The 22,249-nt window shown below is 35.8% G+C and overlaps 2 protein-coding genes and 1 long non-coding RNA gene across 6 annotated transcripts; 2 read left to right on the forward strand and 1 right to left on the reverse strand.

The window, feature by feature from the left end:
* The first annotated feature begins 4,516 nt into the window (after positions 1-4,516).
* LOC148781435 (uncharacterized) lies at positions 4,517-10,219 on the forward strand. The gene is made up of 2 exons (XR_016058992.1): positions 4,517-5,629; positions 5,698-10,219. It is a non-coding gene; the product is annotated as an uncharacterized LOC148781435 (long non-coding RNA).
* On the reverse strand, positions 4,677-10,184 carry LOC148781436 (putative phospholipid hydroperoxide glutathione peroxidase). Of its 3 annotated transcripts, none has more exons than XR_016058991.1 (6): positions 9,870-10,184; positions 8,112-8,188; positions 7,106-7,167; positions 6,148-6,266; positions 5,736-5,985; positions 4,677-5,667 (listed from the first exon to the last, which is right to left on the reverse strand). XR_016058991.1 is itself a non-coding variant. In XM_006827611.4 (6 exons), exons 1-6 carry the CDS (start codon positions 10,173-10,175, stop codon positions 4,949-4,951), a joined length of 765 nt encoding a protein of 254 aa, XP_006827674.1. In that variant the 5' UTR covers positions 10,176-10,184; the 3' UTR covers positions 4,677-4,948. The 3 variants fall into 3 exon arrangements, 1 of the variants encoding a protein (XP_006827674.1); XR_016058990.1 differs by having other exon boundaries at positions 4,677-5,600; positions 5,669-5,985; XM_006827611.4 differs by having other exon boundaries at positions 4,677-4,981; positions 5,818-5,985.
* Positions 10,220-10,902: 683 nt separating the features above from the next.
* GSTT1 (glutathione S-transferase THETA 1) lies at positions 10,903-22,088 on the forward strand. Of its 2 annotated transcripts, XM_011626897.3 has the most exons (8): positions 10,903-11,044; positions 16,644-16,717; positions 17,727-17,787; positions 19,150-19,203; positions 19,311-19,390; positions 20,594-20,799; positions 21,481-21,676; positions 21,803-22,088. In XM_011626897.3, the coding sequence occupies exons 1-7, from the start codon at positions 10,980-10,982 to the stop codon at positions 21,640-21,642; spliced, it is 702 nt and encodes a 233-aa protein (XP_011625199.1). In that variant the 5' UTR covers positions 10,903-10,979; the 3' UTR covers positions 21,643-21,676; positions 21,803-22,088. The 2 variants fall into 2 exon arrangements, with proteins under 2 accessions (XP_011625199.1, XP_006827675.1); XM_006827612.4 differs by having other exon boundaries at positions 21,481-22,088.
* The last annotated feature ends 161 nt before the right edge of the window (positions 22,089-22,249 follow it).

Below are 22,249 nucleotides of genomic sequence, written 5' to 3' on the forward strand. Positions count from 1 at the left end.
TAAATAAAAATTAACCATAATACATTGGTCAATTTTTTATTTGAATCGTTTCTTTTATTGGGTGTGTCCTATAAAAATGCATCTATATTTTTTATATGGATTCAAATTGTATAAAACTAAAAACAAAATTATTCTGGGGCCCTTAGATCGGCCCATATCTAATCTGAATTGTGGGAAAGATACTTGTACACTCTTCTTGTTGGTAAAATGTTGGAATGATCATGTGTATTTTCAACACACAAGTTAACGGTAATTTTCACCCTTGACTATTGGATCCATATCCAAACACAAAATCAAATCTCTCCGCTTACAGGTTAACCCATTTAGTAATGGGTGCGGTTTGTATAGAGTCTGGGCTCTAAACAATCAAATTAGAGCATAACTTAAAATAGTGTCGAGAAATGTGGTTTCAATACTGAAAATCATTGTGATAGCCTTAAAATATATTTTCATCTTTATTTATAAAGTTTAAAGTTTAAAAAATAGTGTAGATCGATAGATCTATGAAAATTTGAAAAATTGACAATCCAAAAATACATTACAAAATATAACATTTCCAAAACTTTTTTATCATGTCCATATATCTTGATATTGAGATTATCAATTTAAGTATATTTGGGCATCAAAAGAATCTCTTGTAGCGAAGTTTTTAGGGTGTGCTCTAATTTGATGGTTTAGAACCTGGCTCTATATAAACTCTTCCCTTTAGTAATTGACCTCATTTTTTTCAAGTTTGCCCCTAAACCCTTTTTCCAAAAAAAAAAAAAAAATCCCTTTTTTTTTTTTGAAAATTCTCTCTCTCAGCGAGCATTCAAGCGACCTGCGCTTGCCAAAATCTATTATAGAGCTTGTGTTTTGTATGGAAACTGTGATGTTTAGGGGTTAGCAAGCATGGATATGAGTACATAAGGTATCGCCGTTTCTTTCCCTGAACGAGGCTGCCAGACCTCCAAGGTATCTATTCTCACCACCAAGGTTTCGCCCCTTTCTGAGGGAAGCTTTTTATGCTCCCCATACATCATAAAACTTTTATATTTCCCCTATCCAACCATCTATTGTTAATGGACGGCTGAGATGGTCTTACTTGTAATGTCATGTCTCTGTACTATTTTATTCTTAATTTTTTTATACAAAATATTTTGGTACCCAATTTTGAGTGTCTACTCCTCTCTTAATCTAGCAATTGTAAATATATATATATATATAATAATTATCCTATAGGACTTTTTCCCACCCATGTGTGTAGGACCTCAAAAGATTACCCTAAAATTTGGTATGGATATCTAGAAAAGTTATCACATGGGTGTGAGACTTGACTTTTTTAGAGATCCATACCAAATTTAATGGTGATCCTTTGGGGTCCTACACACATAGACAGGGGAGGATCCTATGAGATCATTTCTCAAAAAAAAATCTCAATAAAATAAAATTACCAAAATATCTTTGAAAGTTTACAGGGGTATTTTATTATTATGTTGTTTTGAAAATGTTTTTTAATATTTTTTTAGTTGCACCCCATTATTTATAATATGGCACATACCAAATTTTATATTCATACAATTTGTAGAAAAAAATTAAAAATAAAATACTCAGAAGCATCATATCTAAATCAAAGGATGAGTGGCTCACTCAATCTAAATTGGACGGCTGGATGGGAGGAAGTATATATCTTCTAGTTGTAGGGTAAGTATAGGAACCTTTCCCTTCTAATTTATTCTCTCTTTCTAATTTTTAATCCTCTTGTTTTATTTTTTCCTTTTTTGAACTTTGCCTAATGTGGTCCTTGTTTTAAAATATGTGGATAAATGCATACACATGTGAAAAATTATCCTATATAGAATAAGAGTAATGATCCTATGAGACCCCTCCCACACCCATGTGTGTAGGACCCCAAAGGATTACCACTAAATTTGACACAGATCTTTAGAAAAATCAAGTCCCACACATATGTCTTAACTTTTCTATAGATCTGTGCCAAATTTAATGGTGATCCTTTGAGATCCTACACATATGGATGTGGAAGAGTCTCATAGGATCATTACTCATATAATAGAATAAAATTAGATTGGGCAATTCTTTAAAAGGTGTGGTTTGTATAGAGCCTAAGCTCTCAACAATCAAATTAGATGCTACCTTCAAATAGTGTCGAGAAATGCGGTTTCAATACTGGAAATCTTTGTGATAGCCTTAAAATATATTTTCATATTTATTTATAAAGTTTAAAGCTTCAAAATTAGTGTCGATCGACAAATCTATAAAAACTTAAAAATCTTGAAATTGATGGTCCAAAAATGCATTCCAAAATACAGTATTTTCAAAACTTGAAGTCCATTTTTTTCTCATGTCTATGCATCTTGATGTCGAGATGAACAATTTGAGGATATTTTGGCATCAAAACAACCACTTTTGGTGAAATTTTTGAAGTAAGCTCTAATTTGATTATTTAGAGCCTCGGCTCTATATAAACTTTTCCCTGCTGCAAAAATAACAAATAGCCAAGTTACAAATAAAGTACTTTTTCGATTGGAATTTGCTGCATCATCTTTACTTGCTCCTCTACTTTTATCGTATATGAGCTGTACATCATCTTTGCTTGTAGAAACATGGGTTGATGTATCGTAACATGATGCTTCCTTTTTTATTTTGTTCATCATGCCTCAATGTTGCTATCTGATCTTTATAATTTTGCTACATTTCCCTTTAAAATGGAATAACCCAGAAAAGTACAAAATAATATGTTGACCATGGTTTATGTTACTTCAAAGGCCCATCCACCAATCGACTGATTAATTATATATTGGTGAATGTCCATGTCCACTACTCTTAATCTGAACACAAGGTGGATACCTTCTACACCATATTCCATTGAATCATAGTGTATCTTCCTCATTTGACAATACTTGAATCTCTTAGATGATGGCATATCGGCTTATAGATTTTCTAGTATCTTACAGAGGGAGAGTTTTCCTTGTTATAATCTTTCTTATTATTGTCAAGCTTTTATTGATCAGTAGATATAGATTTTTATTGGGAGTCTTATCTCAGGTTTTCCCTTCTAGTTGTTGTATGTCTCTTGAATGGTGGCAGCCCCAATTACAACAATGGAGTCGTGCATGGATTTGGAGGGATATAAATATGGCAGTGTAGAGATTGGTGGTTACAATGGATAACATTGTTCGATGGGGAAAATTCAGAGTGGGATGACAATGTTAGTGCCAAAGTTCACAGTGTGATGATGAAAAGGATTTGGAAGGGGCGACAATCTTAATGCAAAATTTGTGTGTTTATCAATAATTGTGATGGAGAAAGTATTAGTATTGTAGATCCATATGCGAGCATGGAGGCTCTACTAGAGGAAGAAGTAAAATTGTTTTATAATGAATATGCACCATGGGTCAAATTAGAATATGCCTTGGAGCTTACAATAAGATATTGTGTGATGAACTATAACTACTCGTAAATTTATGTGTTCAAAAGAAAAATGATGATGAAAGTATAAAACCAAAGCAAATGTTTCCAGGCACTATAGAATTTAATACATAGAAGTTAGCAAAATGTGAAGGCAATTGAAGAGAAATTACAATTAAATTCAATGCATCAAAAATTGAAGCAAAATGCGGTTACAAAATGTTTGATTTTTTTGGAATCCTTTCTAAGCACATTTTGACTGTATTCACCTCGGAGCATATCCACCTTATCCCAACTCTATACATTTAAAACGAGGCCAAGAGATGCCAAGACTCAATACACTTAAAACGATGGCCAAGAGATTCCATGAATGGGGCCTTGTTGGATGACAAAAGAAGCAAAGCCCAACGTAAATATAAAAATATATTTTTGGGTGTGGTTTCTATAAGGTTGCAACCTTAAACAATCCAAATAAGGTGCACCTTTAAATTTTATCATAATATGTAAATAAGGTGCACCTTCAAATTTTATTATAATATATAACTTTAATATAAAATATTCTTAAGAATTTTTTCAAAATGTATTTTCATATTTAATTATAAAATTTTAAACTCCAGAAATAGATAAAATCAAAATAGATCTATAAACATATGAAAATTTTAAAATTGAATGGTCCAAATAATGTGTTGCAAGATGCACTGTTTCTAGTACTCAAAATCTGGCTTTCTTTTCATATTTATATATTCATACATCGCAATGTTAAAACGATCAATTAGAGGGTTTTTCAACATTAAAACAACCTAACCTTTTTCAATGTATTTTTTAAGTGCATCTAAAATTCTAGGTTGTAACCTTATATAAATTTTTTCCTATATTTTTTAGATCTCATGAAAAAAATTTAGGAAAATTGATAAACTAACAATCCAAATGTTTTCTTACTAGAATTATTATTTTTAGTTTTAAAATTTATTTACTTTTTCATATTCATGATCTCCTTGTTAGAGATTACATCTCCTTAAAAATTAAGTCTTAAAATCCATCTCAAAATAGATTTATTAAGAGGCCTGCATTTCTACATATACAGGTTGGCCGCATAGAAACCGGATCCATTTTTTTTTTTTTTTTATTCTTTTAATAATTTTCATCTGCTACAGTACTTGACCACTCGGGCTGAGTTACTCGGACTCGAGTGAGTACTCAGCTAGACTCAAGTGAGTACTCGGCTGAGACATGGGCCAAATAGCCGGCCCCGGTCATCATCCAACTTAGACCATAATAATTCACATTTCAGAAGATATATAATTCACAGTTCTTTCAAGAAGAGTGCCTCCCATTTATACATAACTGCATACTCAACAAACATGCAAATAGAGATGATACAAGAAGAACAATGTCCAGATTGAAGGAGGAATTTGTATCATGTCTCATACTATACTAATCTTACAAACCATAGACCAGCATGCTTTCCACCTATTATTATCTGAGCTGCCCAAATAAAGCGCCGCTAGAAACGCAAGTGCTACAAATTCGGCTTCTGGCTTCACGCGATCCCCAACAGTTTCTTTATGTCCTTCTGCAAAAATAAGAACATAAAATTTTAAAAAAGAATAGCAGAGAGAGCGAGAGAGAGATTAGTTTTGTTAATACCAAACACAACAAACATTGACGAGAAAAAATTCAAACTCGTCATGTCGAAGTCGATCGAAGAATAACAAACATAAAACTAACTAAAAAAACAGACAAATAATATTTTAATGAGAATCATTCATTTTGCCCAGATTCTACGGTTTGTTTCAACTCATACACTGTATTTATTCATTGCTTCAATGTAAAAGATTTGATTAAAACTGAGAAGAAGTTGCCACATTAAAAATCTCATGGAAGGTTACATTTTGAGGGTTTTAAGAGCTCATAATGATTTTTCCTTAAATTCATCCTAAGAATCATAGATTATTGGTAAAGTTTTAGGTCAAAACAACCCTTTTTGGTTCTATCTTTTTCATTGCCCGCAGGACCACAAGCAACTTGGTCCGAGATGATCAATACATTGACAACCGTTAAAAATTTGCTCTCAAAACATTTTCCATCTATTTTGCCAAGAGATTAGTAAAAGTGAGCACTATATGTCAAGATAGTTCTGGATGTGTCAAGACAGACATGTCGTTATCTCATCTTCTATAATTTGCAGATTGCTGTAAATAGTTCTGGATGTGTCAAGACAGTAATGTAGTTATCTCATCTTCTATAATTTGCAGATTGCTGTAAATAGTTCTGGATGTGTCAAGACAGTAATGTAGTTATCTCATCTTCTATAATTTGCAGATTGCTGTGCTCTCTCTCTCTCTCTCTCTCTCTCTCTCTCTCTCTCTCTCTCTCTCTCTCTCTGTGAGTAATGGGTCATTCCTTTACCTCAATGCTGAGGGGGGAGGTGGTGGGTGCATAACGGTCAACAACATGGCCCTCCTTGTCCACCAAGAACTTTGAGAAGTTCCACTTGATGTTGTCCCCAAATAGACCCCCTTTGCTTGATTTCAAGAATTTGTACACAGGTGTGGCATTGTCCCCATTCACTTCAACCTGTATATGATATCAGAGATCAAAAACTAAGCGAAGAGAAGTGTACGATAGAGACAGAATGGAAGGGAAAGAAAAACTCACGACATCAGACAATTTCCTTGGGCGTGAATGTATAAATAAAAAAAGAAGAAGATAAAGAAAAACTTTAAGGCGTTTAGTCACCTTGTCGAAAATGGGGAACTCAGCTTTAAAGCGAGTACAAGCCAGTTCCATGATCTCTTCGTTTGATCCGGGTTCCTCCTCACCAAACTGGTTGCATGGGAATGCCAATATCTCGAGTCCTATTAACACCAAGAGTTGAAAACATAAAAATTAAGTCACCTTAATAAGTTAAGTGCATAAAAGCATGGGTGATCCAAGACTGAAGATCAGATGCTACTTTGAGCTACCTCTCAGTATCTTGGAACTCAAGATACTGATTCTAAAAGAAATAAATAAATAGAAGGATAAGACTGAAGGTCAGTAACAGTTGCTAAAGATCTTGGCTTAAATCAAATAATGAACAAGCAAAGATCAGTATCCTACACCACTGCTGAAGAGAAATAAACAGCTCTTCACCTCGCAGCCAACTTGAATGAACCAGAGTTATTGGTTCTAGAAAAAAAAAATGAGTGTCCTAGTAGCTGAGACGAAGCCAAAAGTCATGTTCCATGAGATGGAAGAATCATACAGAAATTAGGGACATGGAGACGAAGAGCCAACTCAAAACTAGATAACATTTACCATACCAACAGCTACTAAGTGTACCAATCCTATTCCTTATCACTAGGACCCAAATGGGTAGGAGCAGGACCATAAGAAGAGATAGAACAAAGACCATTAAGACATCACAGAATATTGAAGATAAAATTTCCTATCAAAAATTGATGAATAAACAAAATGGTTAAGGCAATGTTTGAATTGCTACAGAATTTGGATTACAATCAACCTGCCATGCTATAATTAAACAGCTCAGACTAAAGTGTCAGGAAGAATTATAAAAATTTATAACCAGAGCTGAAATGGACTGCAATACATCATCACTTTCACCTACATAGGTGATTGCATTTGATTACAAATTTTCAATAGTCATTTACAGGAAAATCATGACTTTTCTAAAAGAAAGGGCCCAACCACAAACCTTGATCTTTGTACTTTTCGTACAACTGATTTAGCTCCTTGTAATTGGAATTTGTCAACCCACTGCAATCACAACAGCATTAAAAGAAAGAATGAAGCAACTCGTTAACTTCTAATGTAATTCACTACCACATTGTAATCAAAGAAGAAATAAAAGAAAGGATTGTATACCATGAGACCATTTACCTTTGATACAACGAGGTTACAATTACTTATAACCATCTGATGTGAAATCTGATAGCTTGGATGTGTTACAAAGTGAGAAAATTTCTTTTGAAGTTTGAGCTATGTCAATGAAATAAATGCAGCCATCCAATTTCACAAACAATGGTCAAAGATTAATTGTGACCACCTTGTACCAAAGGTAAATGGTCTCATTGTATACTTTTCCACAAAAATGAACACGACTTGCCAACTTCTCATGTAATTCACTATCACACTATATATCCACAAATGGTCCTTGTGTGTGCATGACCGTCCAGCTTCATGTAGCTACAACAGGGAAATGCCAAAAAGGGATTTTTTTTTTTTTCCTAATGATGATTTATGAAGTTACAGCTCCCAGTTTAAAAGTTGAATTGAACAAATCCAGCCCATCGCGAAATTCTTTTTCCCCCCATTAGCGGAGAATGATAGCATTTTTTCAGGAACTATCCTTGGTTCCAAGCTTTCTACTCAGAAAAGCAAGGGAAACGCCAATCCAAGAAATGAGAAACGCAAGGGACAGGTTCCACATCACAATCAATTGTTTGTATAATAGCACGTTTGGTATCTTATGGTACAGAGAATATCTTTTCCTATAAATCTCTCTAATTTCTAATTAAGACTTGGATCCACAGTCTCAGTTTGGTGTCACAGCATATCACTTCCAAGGGATAAGGTTATCAGAATTTCCCATGGCCCACATTTAATCATCATTAAATTCCAGTCCCAATCACTTTCCAAAACATGGAAACACTTATTCTGTACCCTAATTAGAAAAATCGATGGAAGGAGTAACAAGTTACCATTTAGATGCAACATTGACAATTAAGAGAACCTTTCCCTTGTAAATACTGAGATCCACATCATTTCCCTTCAAATCCTGTTTTGAAAAAAAAAAAACAATTGTTATGAATTATCGATCATGCATAAACGAAAAAATTAATCCACCACAATACATAATCTCGCTTCAAATGAAATTCCATCCTTTAACACGAGAGACTTAGGATCATTGAAGCCATAAGAAAATAAAAAATTACACTTGAGAGAGAAAGAAACGGATTCAGCATTACACATCAAACTATCAGCACAAAATCTACAATAAAGATAAACACCTCATGAAATTGCGACCCAATGGCCCAAATATTCACATATCTAACTAAAAGTACTAAAATGATATAGACAGAAAAATTTGTAAATAAAAATGGTACACATGCTTTTTAATAGGGAAAAAGGACGGTTAGCAACATTCCAAAACAGTCTCATAAGTTGAGTCCCCTGTAAATTTTACTCCAAGGAAAAGGGTCAAACATATGCACAATTACTCAGTCAAGTAATGCTTTATGCACCAACAGTATATCTTATTTTCTATGAATGGAAAAAAGGGGTAGGGGGCCTTCTCCCCCACTGAGTCAACTTACCCAAATAAAAGTAATGCTTAATGCCCTTAAACACATCAAATAATGTCAAAAGAAGAGCTAACAGCCAATACAGAAATTTGATTCTAAGAACTATACCAAAGAACCTGCATAATCAAACCGGCGCTTTCGCAAAGCAATAAACAAGACGTCCATGAGTGTGAGTGGTGAAACAGTCCATGCCTCCCTCTGTCCCTACCTCTCTCAAAAGGAAATTTTGGTTTTGTAGAATAATACAAGTAAACTTGGTTTTGACAAAGGTATAATCATAACAGACCCAACCTATATCTCTCAACAAATCATGGTTTTGATAAAGATAAGGTTTCTCTAGAAGAAAGTAAAACCTAGGCTCGGCAATGGCCCAGCCGGGACCAGCTAAGCCAGGAGCTGACTAACACATGTGGCCCATAGGGCCATGCCCGGGCCGTGGAGATTGTGACCAGCCCAGGCTGCATGGCTCCTCGCCTGGATGGCCCTGCCACATATAAAATCACCCCTGCCTGCTTATTGACAAAAATTAGAGAGTAAATTTCAACAGCAATGCACAATTTCACCTGAAAATTTGAGAGTAGCTATACAATAAATCAAACGAATCACCGTCTGTGAAGAGGAACTCCTACAATCTAATCACCGCACTCCATACAGCAACCAAATTTATAACTTTGGTTTAAAAAGGAACCTAATAATCAAAGATTACAGTGACCAGTACATGCTTATTGGCTCAAAGACCCCAATCACAAATAAGTTAATTGCATAGAACTCCTTAACCAAAATTGATTGATCATATGAATGATCAATATGGAAATTATTAACTAATTCAGCGACATGCAACGCTTCAAATAATTATATCAACCAGAAAAGGAAATCCTAAGCCCTAATTGTGGTAAAAATGTAGTAATCAACCAAAATAAACATCAGGAAATCAACTTTAAATCATTAATACTTACCCAAAAAAACTTCAAATCATTAACCAGTGAACACCACAAGAACCACTAAAACATATAATATCAATCAGAAAATGAACTCCACATCACATATTATCATGCAACCTACTATCCATCAAACTGAACATAAACTAGAAAGCTAAATCCGAATCCTAACAATCAACAACAGAAGTTACAGAACCACAGATCAACGTGAACATACCTTCACAGTGAAGTCATGGACAGAGGTCTGATCCTTTTCTGAGCCACTCGCCATTGTTGTCACAGATCTCAAAGGAGAAAAGAACGCTTTCAGAGAAGAATCAGAACAAGAAATGAGAGACTGGGATGAACGGTTATTATTAGGTTTCTTAGACAATAAGGGAGAACATGCGCTTGCAAGTTGAGCAGCTAAAGGAGGGAAAGTAGGGTGTGCAGAAGATAGGGTAAAACTAGGGCATGCAAAGGACAAGATTTTTAAGAGATTAACACGATCTGAGAAATTCCTAGCAGTTGCAGAGCATAGCATTGGAAGGATAGCCCTAAAAATGCATTGGTCCTCTTTTTGAAGTTGGCTCCGCTCACAGTTGCAGAGATGGATGGTATCGTGACTTAAAAGTTGGTCACGTGTACGGTAAGAAATACGACACGTTTCTAAAGTCAGAAACCGACACGTTGCGAGATGTAGAAAGGCAGAGCTTCTACGACACGCCCTTCCGCTTCCCATCGGTATGTTTTGATGTGGGGGGAAAACTTTGGATAGAATTTAAAATAAATCTATTAGAAAAAATTTAAATACGGTATCAGCGTTAATAAAATGAGAGAGAATAAGTTTACGTAAATGCGGACTTATTATACTAATTATTTATCAGAAAGTGAAAGTTAGTTCAAATAAGAAGTTTAAAAATAATGAGTAAGCTCAAAAAAACATATTTAAAAATAATTTGAAAAGATATTTATAGCTTCGCTCGGCTTTTAATATAACTGAACAACATGCGACCATGTAGCCTACCAAAATTAATTAAAAATACTGTGCCGATGATAATGATCGAAAACTTACCGGAATATGCTTTAAAAGGCTATTAGAGCCCTCCCTAGCGCCAAATAACGTGTTTGCAAATCAATCTATTTGCGAATAGGATAGTGGTGCCACCCAAACGCCTCGTAATTCTACAAGTATGTTATACATGGCACGAGCCAAATGAGCTCCGTCCGAAACTGGGGATAAAAGCACGTGCGGCTTGGCTAGAGAGAACAAGGTAATCCGAGCTTGAGTTGCAGAGGCGACCTTTAAGAAAGGTTTAGAGGGAAAAAGAAGAGAGAGAGAGAGGAAATGAAGCTGCGTGTGTATACTGATAGAATGTCCCAGCCATCGCGTGCAGTAATAATCTTTTGCAAGTAATTCTTCCTCATTTTGGCGCTCTTTTTATTGTTTCGCTGCAAACAACTATCTGATTCATTACCTCTCGCCGTCCTCTCTCTTTCATTTCACATTTGTTGTTTGCTTGCATTTTCAACCCTTTTACTGCAACATACTATCATCCATTATTACTATTCCCAATTATTTTTTATTTTCTTACTCTTTTCTCTGTTTTCTCTGAGTAAGTCTTCTTGCCACCATTCATGCTAATCTCTTTCTCTCTCTACTTGTTTTTCATGGTTCCATTCCATTGTTATTTTAACATTTGGGATTTCAATTGATGTTTACAACTTTACATCGTTTCATGGCGAATAGGTTGGCATTATTTTATGGCATACACGAAACCCTAGTTTGAAATATGGCTTCATGGAAGAAAATAGCATGATAGTATATGCAGGATCTGTACCTTATTGCTATGCCCTTCTGTGGCTGTAAAATACCCTTTATTTTCAACTTATCTAGTGACTAGTACTATTAGTATTGTGTAATAGTATTTGCTATTGTTAGTATTGTGCAATGGTGCCTTTTTTTATTTTTTGGTAGTTCAGTGGTAGGAATTGAACTTGAGATGTAGCATTATCGACCTTGTTTTTTTACTATGCTTTAGGTTCCATCTCAAAATTAGGATTTTAAGAGTAGTTTTTTAAATGAGGTAAGCCCTTATAATTCATCATTGGCCTAGTAAAAGAAAAATATTATAGTTTGTTAGACTTTATATAAGTCAATTTGGGTGATGAGGTCCTTCTACTTCTTAGGGACATGGAAATAGCACAAGATCATCCCGGTAGATGAAGCAAAGGTCTCTTCCTAGTCAAGTCCATAATGTGAACAAAGGTTTCCTTGTAGTTTGGGACATTTGAGTTTTTTTGCTCCCACTTCTTTAGTCATTATTTTGACTATATATTCCCCCAAGGATTTCCTTATCTTGTGGTTTGCCTTGAAGAATTAGAAGTCAGCCATTTCAGGCAAATGGTATTAAGACTAGCATCTCAAAGTACAATAGTTATTTTTGGGAACAAATTGAAAATAAATACTCTATTAGTTGGGTTGGTCGATACATTTCGGAAAGTACCTAACATTGTTCATTTAAAAGTCATATAGGCATTGAAGGTATTGGGTTTTTGGTATGCATTTGGTTGTGGCATTGTTAGGGTGTAAAGTATATGGCTTCGAAATCAAGTTAGGAATGCTTTGGAGCCTATAAATATATGGGCTAGCATATTAGCTAAACATTGATATGTAGAGGGAGCCAAAAGCTTAGGAGATATTGGAGAGAGAGATTGTAGACACCCTATTTTGGCTGAGGAGTTCCTATGTGCCCTAAAATCTCATAACTAAACTGGTAAATTCTACCTTAGTCATCCTAGGCCCCCTCAAGCCTAACAAAATCAAGAAACTACAACCAGATATCCTGAAACTGGCCCCTTAAAATCCTAACACCATAGCCCCTCCAAGACTCAGCCAAATTGGGCAAAATTGGATTTAATTTGTAGTGGAGGTCAAAGCTTTCAAACTGTCCAAGAGCCATACTTTTGATGCACGGTTTATGGCCTATACAAATTCTAGAAAAGTCGTCTACACAACACGATCTGAGTAGCATGTGATGTGAATCTAACCCATTTTGACCCCGATTTTTTTTACCTAAAGCTCAGGACTTGTAGTGATGCCATTTCGCAAACAACCCAAACCATGGCGCAAGCTTGAAACTACCTGAAGCACCCCCAAAACATCCGCATTTAAGTCCAGGGCACCCCCGATGATCACACCTAGTGGAGGGCAGTTACAGCCCCTAAGGCCTATAGATCATCATCAGAGCATTTTCCCAACTATTTGGGATCGGCTGCACAAATCTTGGTCTGCCATTCTACTCTGTCAAAGGGTCATACCCTCAATGAGGCCATAAATCTCCATATCTTTTCTCACTACTTCGAACCATATCCTTTTGGGCCTACCCCTTACCTTTTTTTAGCCTTCCACTTGAACCAACTCACACCTCCTAACAGGTGTCGTACTGGGTCTGCACTACACATGGCCAGCCCACCTAAGTTTACTTTCTCTCTTCTTATCACCTATTGGAGTTACACCTAAGTTCTCTCGAATGTATTTATTTCGAATTATATGTCTTCGCGCATCCATCTCAACATCGTTATCTTAGCTACATTCATCCTATGGGTATGTTTTTATTTCTTGGCTGCCCAACATTCCCCTAAGTCCTATAGATATCCTTTTAAAGCTTGGTTTTCAGGGTTGAAAATTTAGCTTTTTGAGCATTTGTCCCATTTAACCATTTCACTTCTCAAAACCTTGCCCCATATCTAACCCTAAGGGCCAAGGAAAAAGATTACCAAAAAAAAAAAAATTTGGTATTTCAAGGAGATTGTCCATTTCTACTATTTGGATCCAAAATCTAGGGTGACAAAGTTTTTGTCAAAAATTGCTTTATCTTTATTGAGCCCAAAATAGACAAATTGTTTGTCTCCCCACAAGCTAAACATAATAATTTCCCTGTCAGATTTCCTTGTGCCGACAAAAATAAACTAAAACGAGTGTATAGCTCGTTCGGGCCTAGAGGAAAAGGGCAATCTCTTCCCATCTCTCCCCCTCCCCCCAACCCCCCACCTCTCTCTCTCTCTCTCCCCCCCCCCCTACCCATCTCTCTTTCTCTTTATTCTCATTCTCAAATATTCGTATATCTTTATACCCAAAGACAGCCTAAAACACCACGAACCTTGACTCAATCCCTCTAAATGCCAAGCAAACAAATGACCTTCAAGAATCCAACCAAGCATAGACCTTAGGTTGACTCTAGACAACCCTAGGTACTCCTAACCCTAAACCCTAAATTCTTCAGTGCTTGTTCCACTCTGTTTCAACTCAAAACAACTCCATTGCGAGCATCTCTGTCTCAAGCAAACTCTCGGACTGAAGGAGAATGGTTGTATTGCACCGCATCAAGTATGGAGCCTCTGGCCCCTGATTGAACAAGCAGGTTGCTTTCTCTTCTTATTTATAAAATTTCCTTCACTTTCTTCAATGCTACATGTTTGGCATAGCTTTATTCGAGTTTTAAAACCTCTAAACTTGGTTTTGGCAAACCTGTAGCTGGCACCGCTGGTGGACTCTAAAGGACATGGTCATGAGGCCTGTCTTCCATGGTCCTTAATTTTGCAGAACCTATTTTCTCTAGGGTACTTTATTGATCTCGTTTAGGTGCAAAATCAGAATGGAGAGGTCTCATACCTTTTACTCCTCGATTTTGGGTTTAAACACACATGCACGCATGCACAAACACACATTCTCATGGGCACGCACACGCGCACACACATACACACGCCATCGTGGCATTGAGATTTCATCATCATTAAAACCTTTTCTCAACTAATTGGGGTCGGATACACAAATCGTGGTTTGTCATTCTGCTCTATTAAGGTCCATACCCTCGTGGCATTGAGATTTGTTGAATAGAAATGCTTTGTGTGTGTGTATCCAATTATATTGTGCTTCTCTCTCCACTCTCTTCATGTGAGTGATCATAACGTTTTGCTCTCTTTTTTAAAAAAAACATATTATCAAAGGCAGGCAATTGATTTTAGCGATTTGTCAATTCATAATGAGTTATTGTGTCCTAGTATGTCAAGTTTTTTATCTCAAATTGTTGATTCTTTGAAATGACATGAAGAAACAAAATTGTGACATCAAGAGACATCTTTCCCAAAGTTATCGCAAAGAACAACTATGGGAACTGGAAGATGTGACCAAAAAGCTACTTATGGGGGCCAGGTCTTGTGTGGCATCATTGATGGAATCAAATATAGACCACTACCATAATGGCCTTGTAACATGGAGTGTGTTGAAAAAAATTGAAGGGCAGCCAATGGACTTATTTAGCAAACACATGTACAAAGAAAATGGAGAGAGGAGCACTATATTATGGGGCACATAAATAATCTCAATGCCGCAATGATCTTTCTTTACAATCTCTCTTTTCTTTAGAATGTCTCTCTACACAATCTCATTAGCCTGATGGCTCTCTCTATACTCGATTGTTTAACTCATACACCAACCCTTTCATTTATAAAAGATCATCCAACTATATGGCACCCATAAGCGATCTCTTTACCACCAAGAACAACATGCCAAACATACATGTAGTAATGAAAGAGACAACGCCACTCTTGAAGTCAAAGGCAAGGGAAACATGACCTTTCAAGTGCCTTTAACATATGTATAAGGCATCTTTAGAATGTTCTGCATGTACCAAAACGTTAGAAAACATCTCATATCTGTGGGCCAATTTGTAGATCAAGGTCACCATGTCGTGTTTAGTGATGGTGAATGTGAGATTCTACCAGAGGACAATGGCAGTAGGATCATTGTACATGGCAAGAAGATTCACAGCCTATATGCCAGACTTTGGTAAAGGAGTTTCCCTCTGATATTGCTGACTTCTTACATCAGAAATTAGGGCATTGCAACCATCTTAGGCTAAAAGATATATTAGGCAAGAAGTTGGTCTCTGAAATGCTTGTGATTCAATATGATGGGAATCATATATGTGAAACATGCGCCTTTGCAAAGGCTACGAATCATCCATTCTCTCAATCCAAGGCCACAACAAAATAACCAATCCCAATGAAAAGGCAAAATAAATAGGATTGGTAAGTAATACTACTCCTAAACTTCCTAATATAATACCTGAGCCCAAAGATTCCCAAAGAATATCATGTATGGGTCCAAGTAAATCCATGATGTGCGAAACAATAAGTCGAAATATTATGGTGGTCCGAGTTTGGTGGAGTCACATTGGCACATGTGGTATTAATGTTTCTTTCATTAGTGATTAGGCCCGATATACTTGGTTTTATTTCCCCCAAAATGAATTTGAGGTATTTGGAAATTTTAAAGAAATTAAAGTGCTGTTGAGAATGAATTCATAGAAAAATCAAGAAATTACAAAATGATGGCGATAAAGAGTTCGATGTATTTGGGGAAGTATGGAATCAAGAGGTAGCTAACATGTGTTGGGACTCCCTAGCAAATTGGATTGTTAAAGGAAGCATCAACACATAGTGGAAGCCACTCATGCTAATGCGAATGGAAGAATCCGTCTAAAATACATAAGGTGAGGAAATACGTTCTGCGTCATGCTGTTGAGACAAGGGATAAAGGTACCATATTAACATCTTCATAAGAAGAAATCCAAATTTGACTTATATTCTTGGGCTTAGGTGCATAACTCCACATCTGAAATCTAGTATTTGTTGAGTCAGTGGCTCAGCCTTGAAAATGCATTGTAATGGTTGAAATGCTTATTTTGATGGAATATAGGAATTGTATAAGATGCAAGGTTCAAAAGTTATCTTTTCTTAGTAGAAGTTCCATATGTGTATTTTTTCTCTCAAAAAAAAGTTCCATATGTGTATTTTATACTTGTATAAGAATGTTTTGTATTATTCACCTGAGATACAGTCATACACATGTATATTTGCCAATGTACTGGCCATCATACATCAAACTTAGTACGCTTTATGCCCATCTTGTTCATAATTTTTTACAGCACTAACTTGTTTGATGCAGGACGAATGGAATTGACTTTGAGGAGGTCAGGATCGATATTTCAAAGCGACAACATCTTCAACCTGAATTTAAAGGTGTTGTATGTGGAGCATCAGTGTTTTTATTCTTATAGCGTGTTTACAATTATAATGTTGATGTCTGAAATATAATATGCTTATCATACAATGTCAAAGTAATTTATCTAATATAGTGTCCTTTTCATTTTCTTCAGTTAAAACCATGCACATATATAGTCATTTGGCATGATAAATTGTCCAATTTTAGTTAACAGTGTTCAGAATTTATTTAACAGTGTTCTATCATAAATAATTAGAATACTGTTAGAAGCTTGATTGGTAATACCAGAGAATAAAATTGTACAGGAAGCATGTTTTTAACTTTCTATGTTGCCTCATGCACCAATGGAATTTTACAGAGTATCTGAAATACTTTGGAGTTCTCCTATGTGAATTAGATCCTAGTTTATTTGTTATATGCTTTGTCTAGTTTTTATGTGGAATCTTATATTTTCACACAATGCTCTTTCAGTATTTGTTATTGTAATTATTTTCATGGCAATGGAAATTCCTTTTCTTTGTCTGCAGTGAAAAATTATGCATCTCATACTGAAAAAATGAGACATTGCATCTTAATTTTGATGTTCCTCATCTTAATGAGTTCGGAATTGTGCACTCGGAGCCAGTGTTCTATGGAATTTCAATGATAATCACTTTAATTAATAATGCCAGAAGCTGTGGCATCCATAAGCTATTATATGCTTAGTGAATAATTGCAACCTAGCAGAACTGAACTACTCTTAGAAGAATAGGTAAGCTGCATATGCAGTAGAACATAAATTGATAATGAGTTAAGTGCCCTCATAATGCAGTAAGCATGTAATAAGCAATCTGAAGTTTGATTTCATGTAGAACTTTATTGGTTTCTGTTCAAGAGATGAATATTTGACCTTTGGTTTAAATTCTTACGTGAGTTATATACTCTACTTACACCCATATTCTGCACAATTAGAGACGTGACGAATATGTGCAAGTTATTACCTACATGTATGGTGTTCTGACAATTACTTCAGATAATTCTTTGCAGCCATCAATCCTATGGGGCAAGTCCCAGCATTAGTGGATGGAAAACTTAAGCTGTTTGAGAGGTAATTATTCCTTTTACTTTCTGGATCCTTTTTCGTTTTCTGTATTTTTTTGTTCTTTCTTTATGCATGAAGTTTAGTGGGTGTGTCTGCAGATATGGATAAGATGCATACATAATGTTGGTCGCGTATGCATACTGTGTTGTTGATGAAGTCAAACTTTGCTGTTGAATGGATTGAATAAATTATCAATATTCAATGGATTTTTCTGCATATCTGTGAAGTTGGCAAACTGTATTTTTAATAGTGGATTCAATGTGCGTATGAAGTTATTGACTTGGCAGCAATTAATTTTTCAGATTGTGACTTGATTGTTGATTTCAGTTGTGTTCAGATATTGCTGAAAACATCTCTTGTAATTTATGTAAATTTAGTGGGCAAAATGCTTGTTTTGGTTTCCTTCCTATGAAGTCTGTAGAGTTGAAATAGTCTGGTTGGTTAAATAGAGACTACGCCTTAAGCCCTTTAACCAAAATATCAAAATCTAACTAAAGTGTGACGATTAAATTTTAGTAATGAACATAACTGAAATATTCACAACTTTGAAATTTATGTAGGACGTTTGACCATGTGCTCCTAATATAGGTCGTATTTATTGGTATGATATGTACTATAACTCTTAGAACTAGTGCTTTATTAATATTTTTAGTTATCAGCTTTACCTATTTTACTTTCTCTGTTTATCATGATTTTGAGAAGACGTTGTGCAGAGAGTTAGTTAATGAATTGTCGGGAGAGCAGACTGTGTTCCTATCCCTGCATGCTAGTGAACATGTTAGATATCAAGGTTTTATTGGCCCACTAAAAGTCTCCATCCAGCTCAGAGATGAGGCCAATGATATGTGTATCTCAGTTACTCGAACTTTTGGGAGGCTGATGATGTTACTACTCATTGGCCCGCTGCAAGAAAAGTTTTAATTACGGAAAGGAAGTGTGATTTAATGTTTAAACCTGATCCTTATGAGCTCCATGTTGAACCAATGTCCTTATAAGCACTTGAGGTAGGTTCACTAGGTATCCGATTCATTCCTGGTGCCTACGATAATTTATGCTTTACATCTCTTTTTATTTCCTTTGTCATCCGACGTTGGCAACCGACTAAATTTCAGCGTATTCTTTCTGCTGAAGGTGAATATGCTGTTATCTGTTCTTTATTTTCTGATTACCCACTATCCACTTGGATGTAGAACTGTGGAATGCGCTACAATTGTTATATAAAATCCAATCTCTTGGAGTACAATGCTATAATTAAAATGTCACACATATGCTTGATTAGTGCATCTTTGATTAAGCAGGTGTCTCTTCTGTTACTCTTCAGACTATGACCTTTTTTTGACATTTTCCCTTATTTACTTCTTTTCACAGTCATGCAATATTGCGCTACCTTTCTTATGCATTTCCTGGAATTCCAGATCATTGGTAAGTTGCAAAGGTGCATATTTTGTGTAGAACATATCTTGACCACAATGTGCAGGAGTGTGAGTCCTTCAAGCTTTTAATTTCCTGTTGTTAAATCATATCGTAAGGTATCCTGGTGATCTTTCCAGAAGGGCTAAGATTGAATCAGTCTTGGATTGGCATCACTCAAATTTACGTCGTGGTGCAGGTGCTTTTGAATCTCAAAATTACACAGAAACAGCCATAATTTGTAGAAACAACTGCAAATATTTTTCTGGTTATTCTTGTGGGTTGTCTTTCACTTCACAAGCAACATTCTGACTGCTTATATTGACTTCGAAAATTAGTGCAAATTATTGAAGTGTCTGTCTATATGCTCATGTTAAAGGTATATTGAATGTGCTCATTATGAATAGCAGCTTCCAGGTGAAGTTGCTTATTCCTGTGATTTAATTAAAGAACATAATTAAAATAGTGGTCTATGAGACAGTTAACACTTTCAAAAAAACAATAGACGTCTATGAGCCCTGGATCTCCTTTATTTGAGAAGGTAGATGGCACTTGTGCATGTCTTATTTTGTTGGTTTATGTGTGTGCTTGTTGGCATAATGTCATTCACTCAGATTGACTTACGCCACCAGTTTTGTTACTTCTATGGATAGGATTGTCATGTTTTGATTTTTTTTCTTCGGTATATGCATGATGTGAAGCCTTTGTTTGTTTGTTTTGATGGCATTTCATGGGTTTTCTTCTCTTTATTACAAATCTTATCCTTGCCCGCTTTTAAAAGTCCTTTGCTCGACTCCATTAACCATACATATCACTATATGGTTGGTCGCCCTATCCTTTTACAGGAATTATTCTCAAAAAGAGCTATCTTTTATGCATCTATATACCTTTCTTTAAAACAGGGTGGATGTGCAAATGTCTGTAGCAAGCATGAATAAGAGGCTGAGTTTGGTACCTATTTTTCTCACCACAATTTACCCCAACTTCTGCATTTTAAGATATAATGTGCATATCCTGTTAACTATGTTACATAACAAATTTTGTTACTGGAAAGCAGGGAATGTTTCACGAACAACTAGCGTCTCTTAAACATTACCATTCTCTTTCTAAAAGCCTTGTTTCCTCACTCTGGATTAAACACGCACAGCCATTCTCTTTGCATTTAGTGTGCATAGTACTGTCCAATCAGTCAGGCCAATTCCTCTTGTACTCAGTTTTCAGTGGATCTGGTGTGACAAAAGAGCATTACTTGCCGATCAAAAATTAAACTGAAAAAAAGAAAGAAAGGATAGCGCAAATACTTCCCTACAATGTTTTGTATATGTCAATGTTCAGATTCTGATTGTCAATTGGTAATCCTAGACGTTTATGTTTCACAGTTTTTTTTAACTGTTACATGCAGCTGGTTATGTATTAAATAAGGCCTTAGCTCCTGCACTTGGTCTGCAATTAAATCCACAGGCAGCGGCAGAAGCTGAACAAATATTGTGTTCATCCCTATCAAAAATCGAATCCATTTGGCTGAATGGGAATGGGAAGTTTTTGTTGAACAGTAATCAACCATCCATCGCAGATCTAAGTCTTGTTTGTGAAATTATGCAGTTGGAGGTAATTTGATCTATATCATGTCTGATTGTTAGTTGAGATAGGTGCAGTAAATGAAATACAATTTGTGTGGTAACTAGGTGCTGCAATTGGTATCAATTGAATGTTCTTTTGATGTCCATTGGAAAGTTCTATCAACCGGCAATTGATCCCGAATCTTGATTTGCTTATGAGTCTCTGGAAAGTTCTATCAACCGGCAATTGATCTTGAGTCTTGATTTGCTTTTGAGCCTCTGGAAAGTTCTATCAACTGGCAGTTGATCTTGAATCTTGATTTGCTTTTGAATCGCTTGAAAGTTGGACTGACATATACTGCTTGTACCACTGTTTTACTCCTATGGAAATTTCCCATGGCTGAGAGAGAGAGAGAGAGAGACAGAGAGACGGGAGGGAGGATGGGTGGCGCAGTGGAGGAGGGGGCATGGTGTGGGGAATTTATGATAAATGAATGTCACATTGAAGTGTGAGACATATTTTTATTGAAAAGTTAATGTTGAGACATATGTTACATCTGAAACTTCCTGCAATAGTGGGTGAGAAGCACTGATTCCTAAAATTTAAGATGTTGCCGCCATTGCACACATTTGTGTGTGTGTGTGTGTGTATGTGAGAGAGAGAGAGAGAGATTGAGAGAGAGAGATTTTGCTTTTCTTTTACATCCTAATATTGCTTCACTTGTGACAGGTTTTGGATGTGAATGATCGTGATCGACTGTTGGGACCCCATAAGAAAATCAATGAGTGGATTGATAATGTGAAAATGGCAACAAGACCTCATTTTGAGGAAGTCCATGCTATCATTTTCAAGGCTGCCCAGAAGCTTCACACCAGGCAAGCAAAGCTGTAAAAGCCTTGGGAAACATACCGCACACAGTTCCCTGGTATTTCAAAACTCCACACTTATCAGAATAAGCTTGTTGTGTGCTTTTTCTTTTAATATATGTAATTTTTTAGCTTATCTCCAATTATTATGTTATTAACTTTATATGTATGTGTGACTACTTTAGCCCTTCAACTTCTGAAATTCCTGCTGGAGAAACTGATTAAGAAAATGGCAAATACCGCGCCATTAAAAGTGCTGGATGCACATCCTAATATGATAGAGTTGGCTCAAGTCCTTGAGCTGATTAAACTGCTTAAAATTATAAATGCTAGGACTACTTTTTTCCTTTTTATTATTACAGGACATTGTAAGATAGATGAGTAAAATTGTGACATCATGTTCTTGTAATAATCAGAACTTCACAATTTAGCTTGGATTCTGATAAAGGAAAGTTAAGTAGAATGGCGAAATCATTATCCTCTGATCCTTGCTATTCAAGGGTTAATGTTGACTTAAAATATACCCTTGATTCCCTGTTCAAATCACATCGTTTGGGATTGTTTTTGACATTTGCTATCGGCAAATACACTAATTGAAGGCCGGTTTGTTCTGTTTGAGTTTTATTCTTTCT

The sequence above is a fragment of the Amborella trichopoda genome, chromosome 7, assembly GCF_054954075.1.
Source record: "Amborella trichopoda isolate Santa Cruz 75 chromosome 7, AtrichopodaSantaCruz75HAP2 v2.0, whole genome shotgun sequence".
NCBI classification, from domain to species: domain Eukaryota; kingdom Viridiplantae; phylum Streptophyta; class Magnoliopsida; order Amborellales; family Amborellaceae; genus Amborella; species Amborella trichopoda.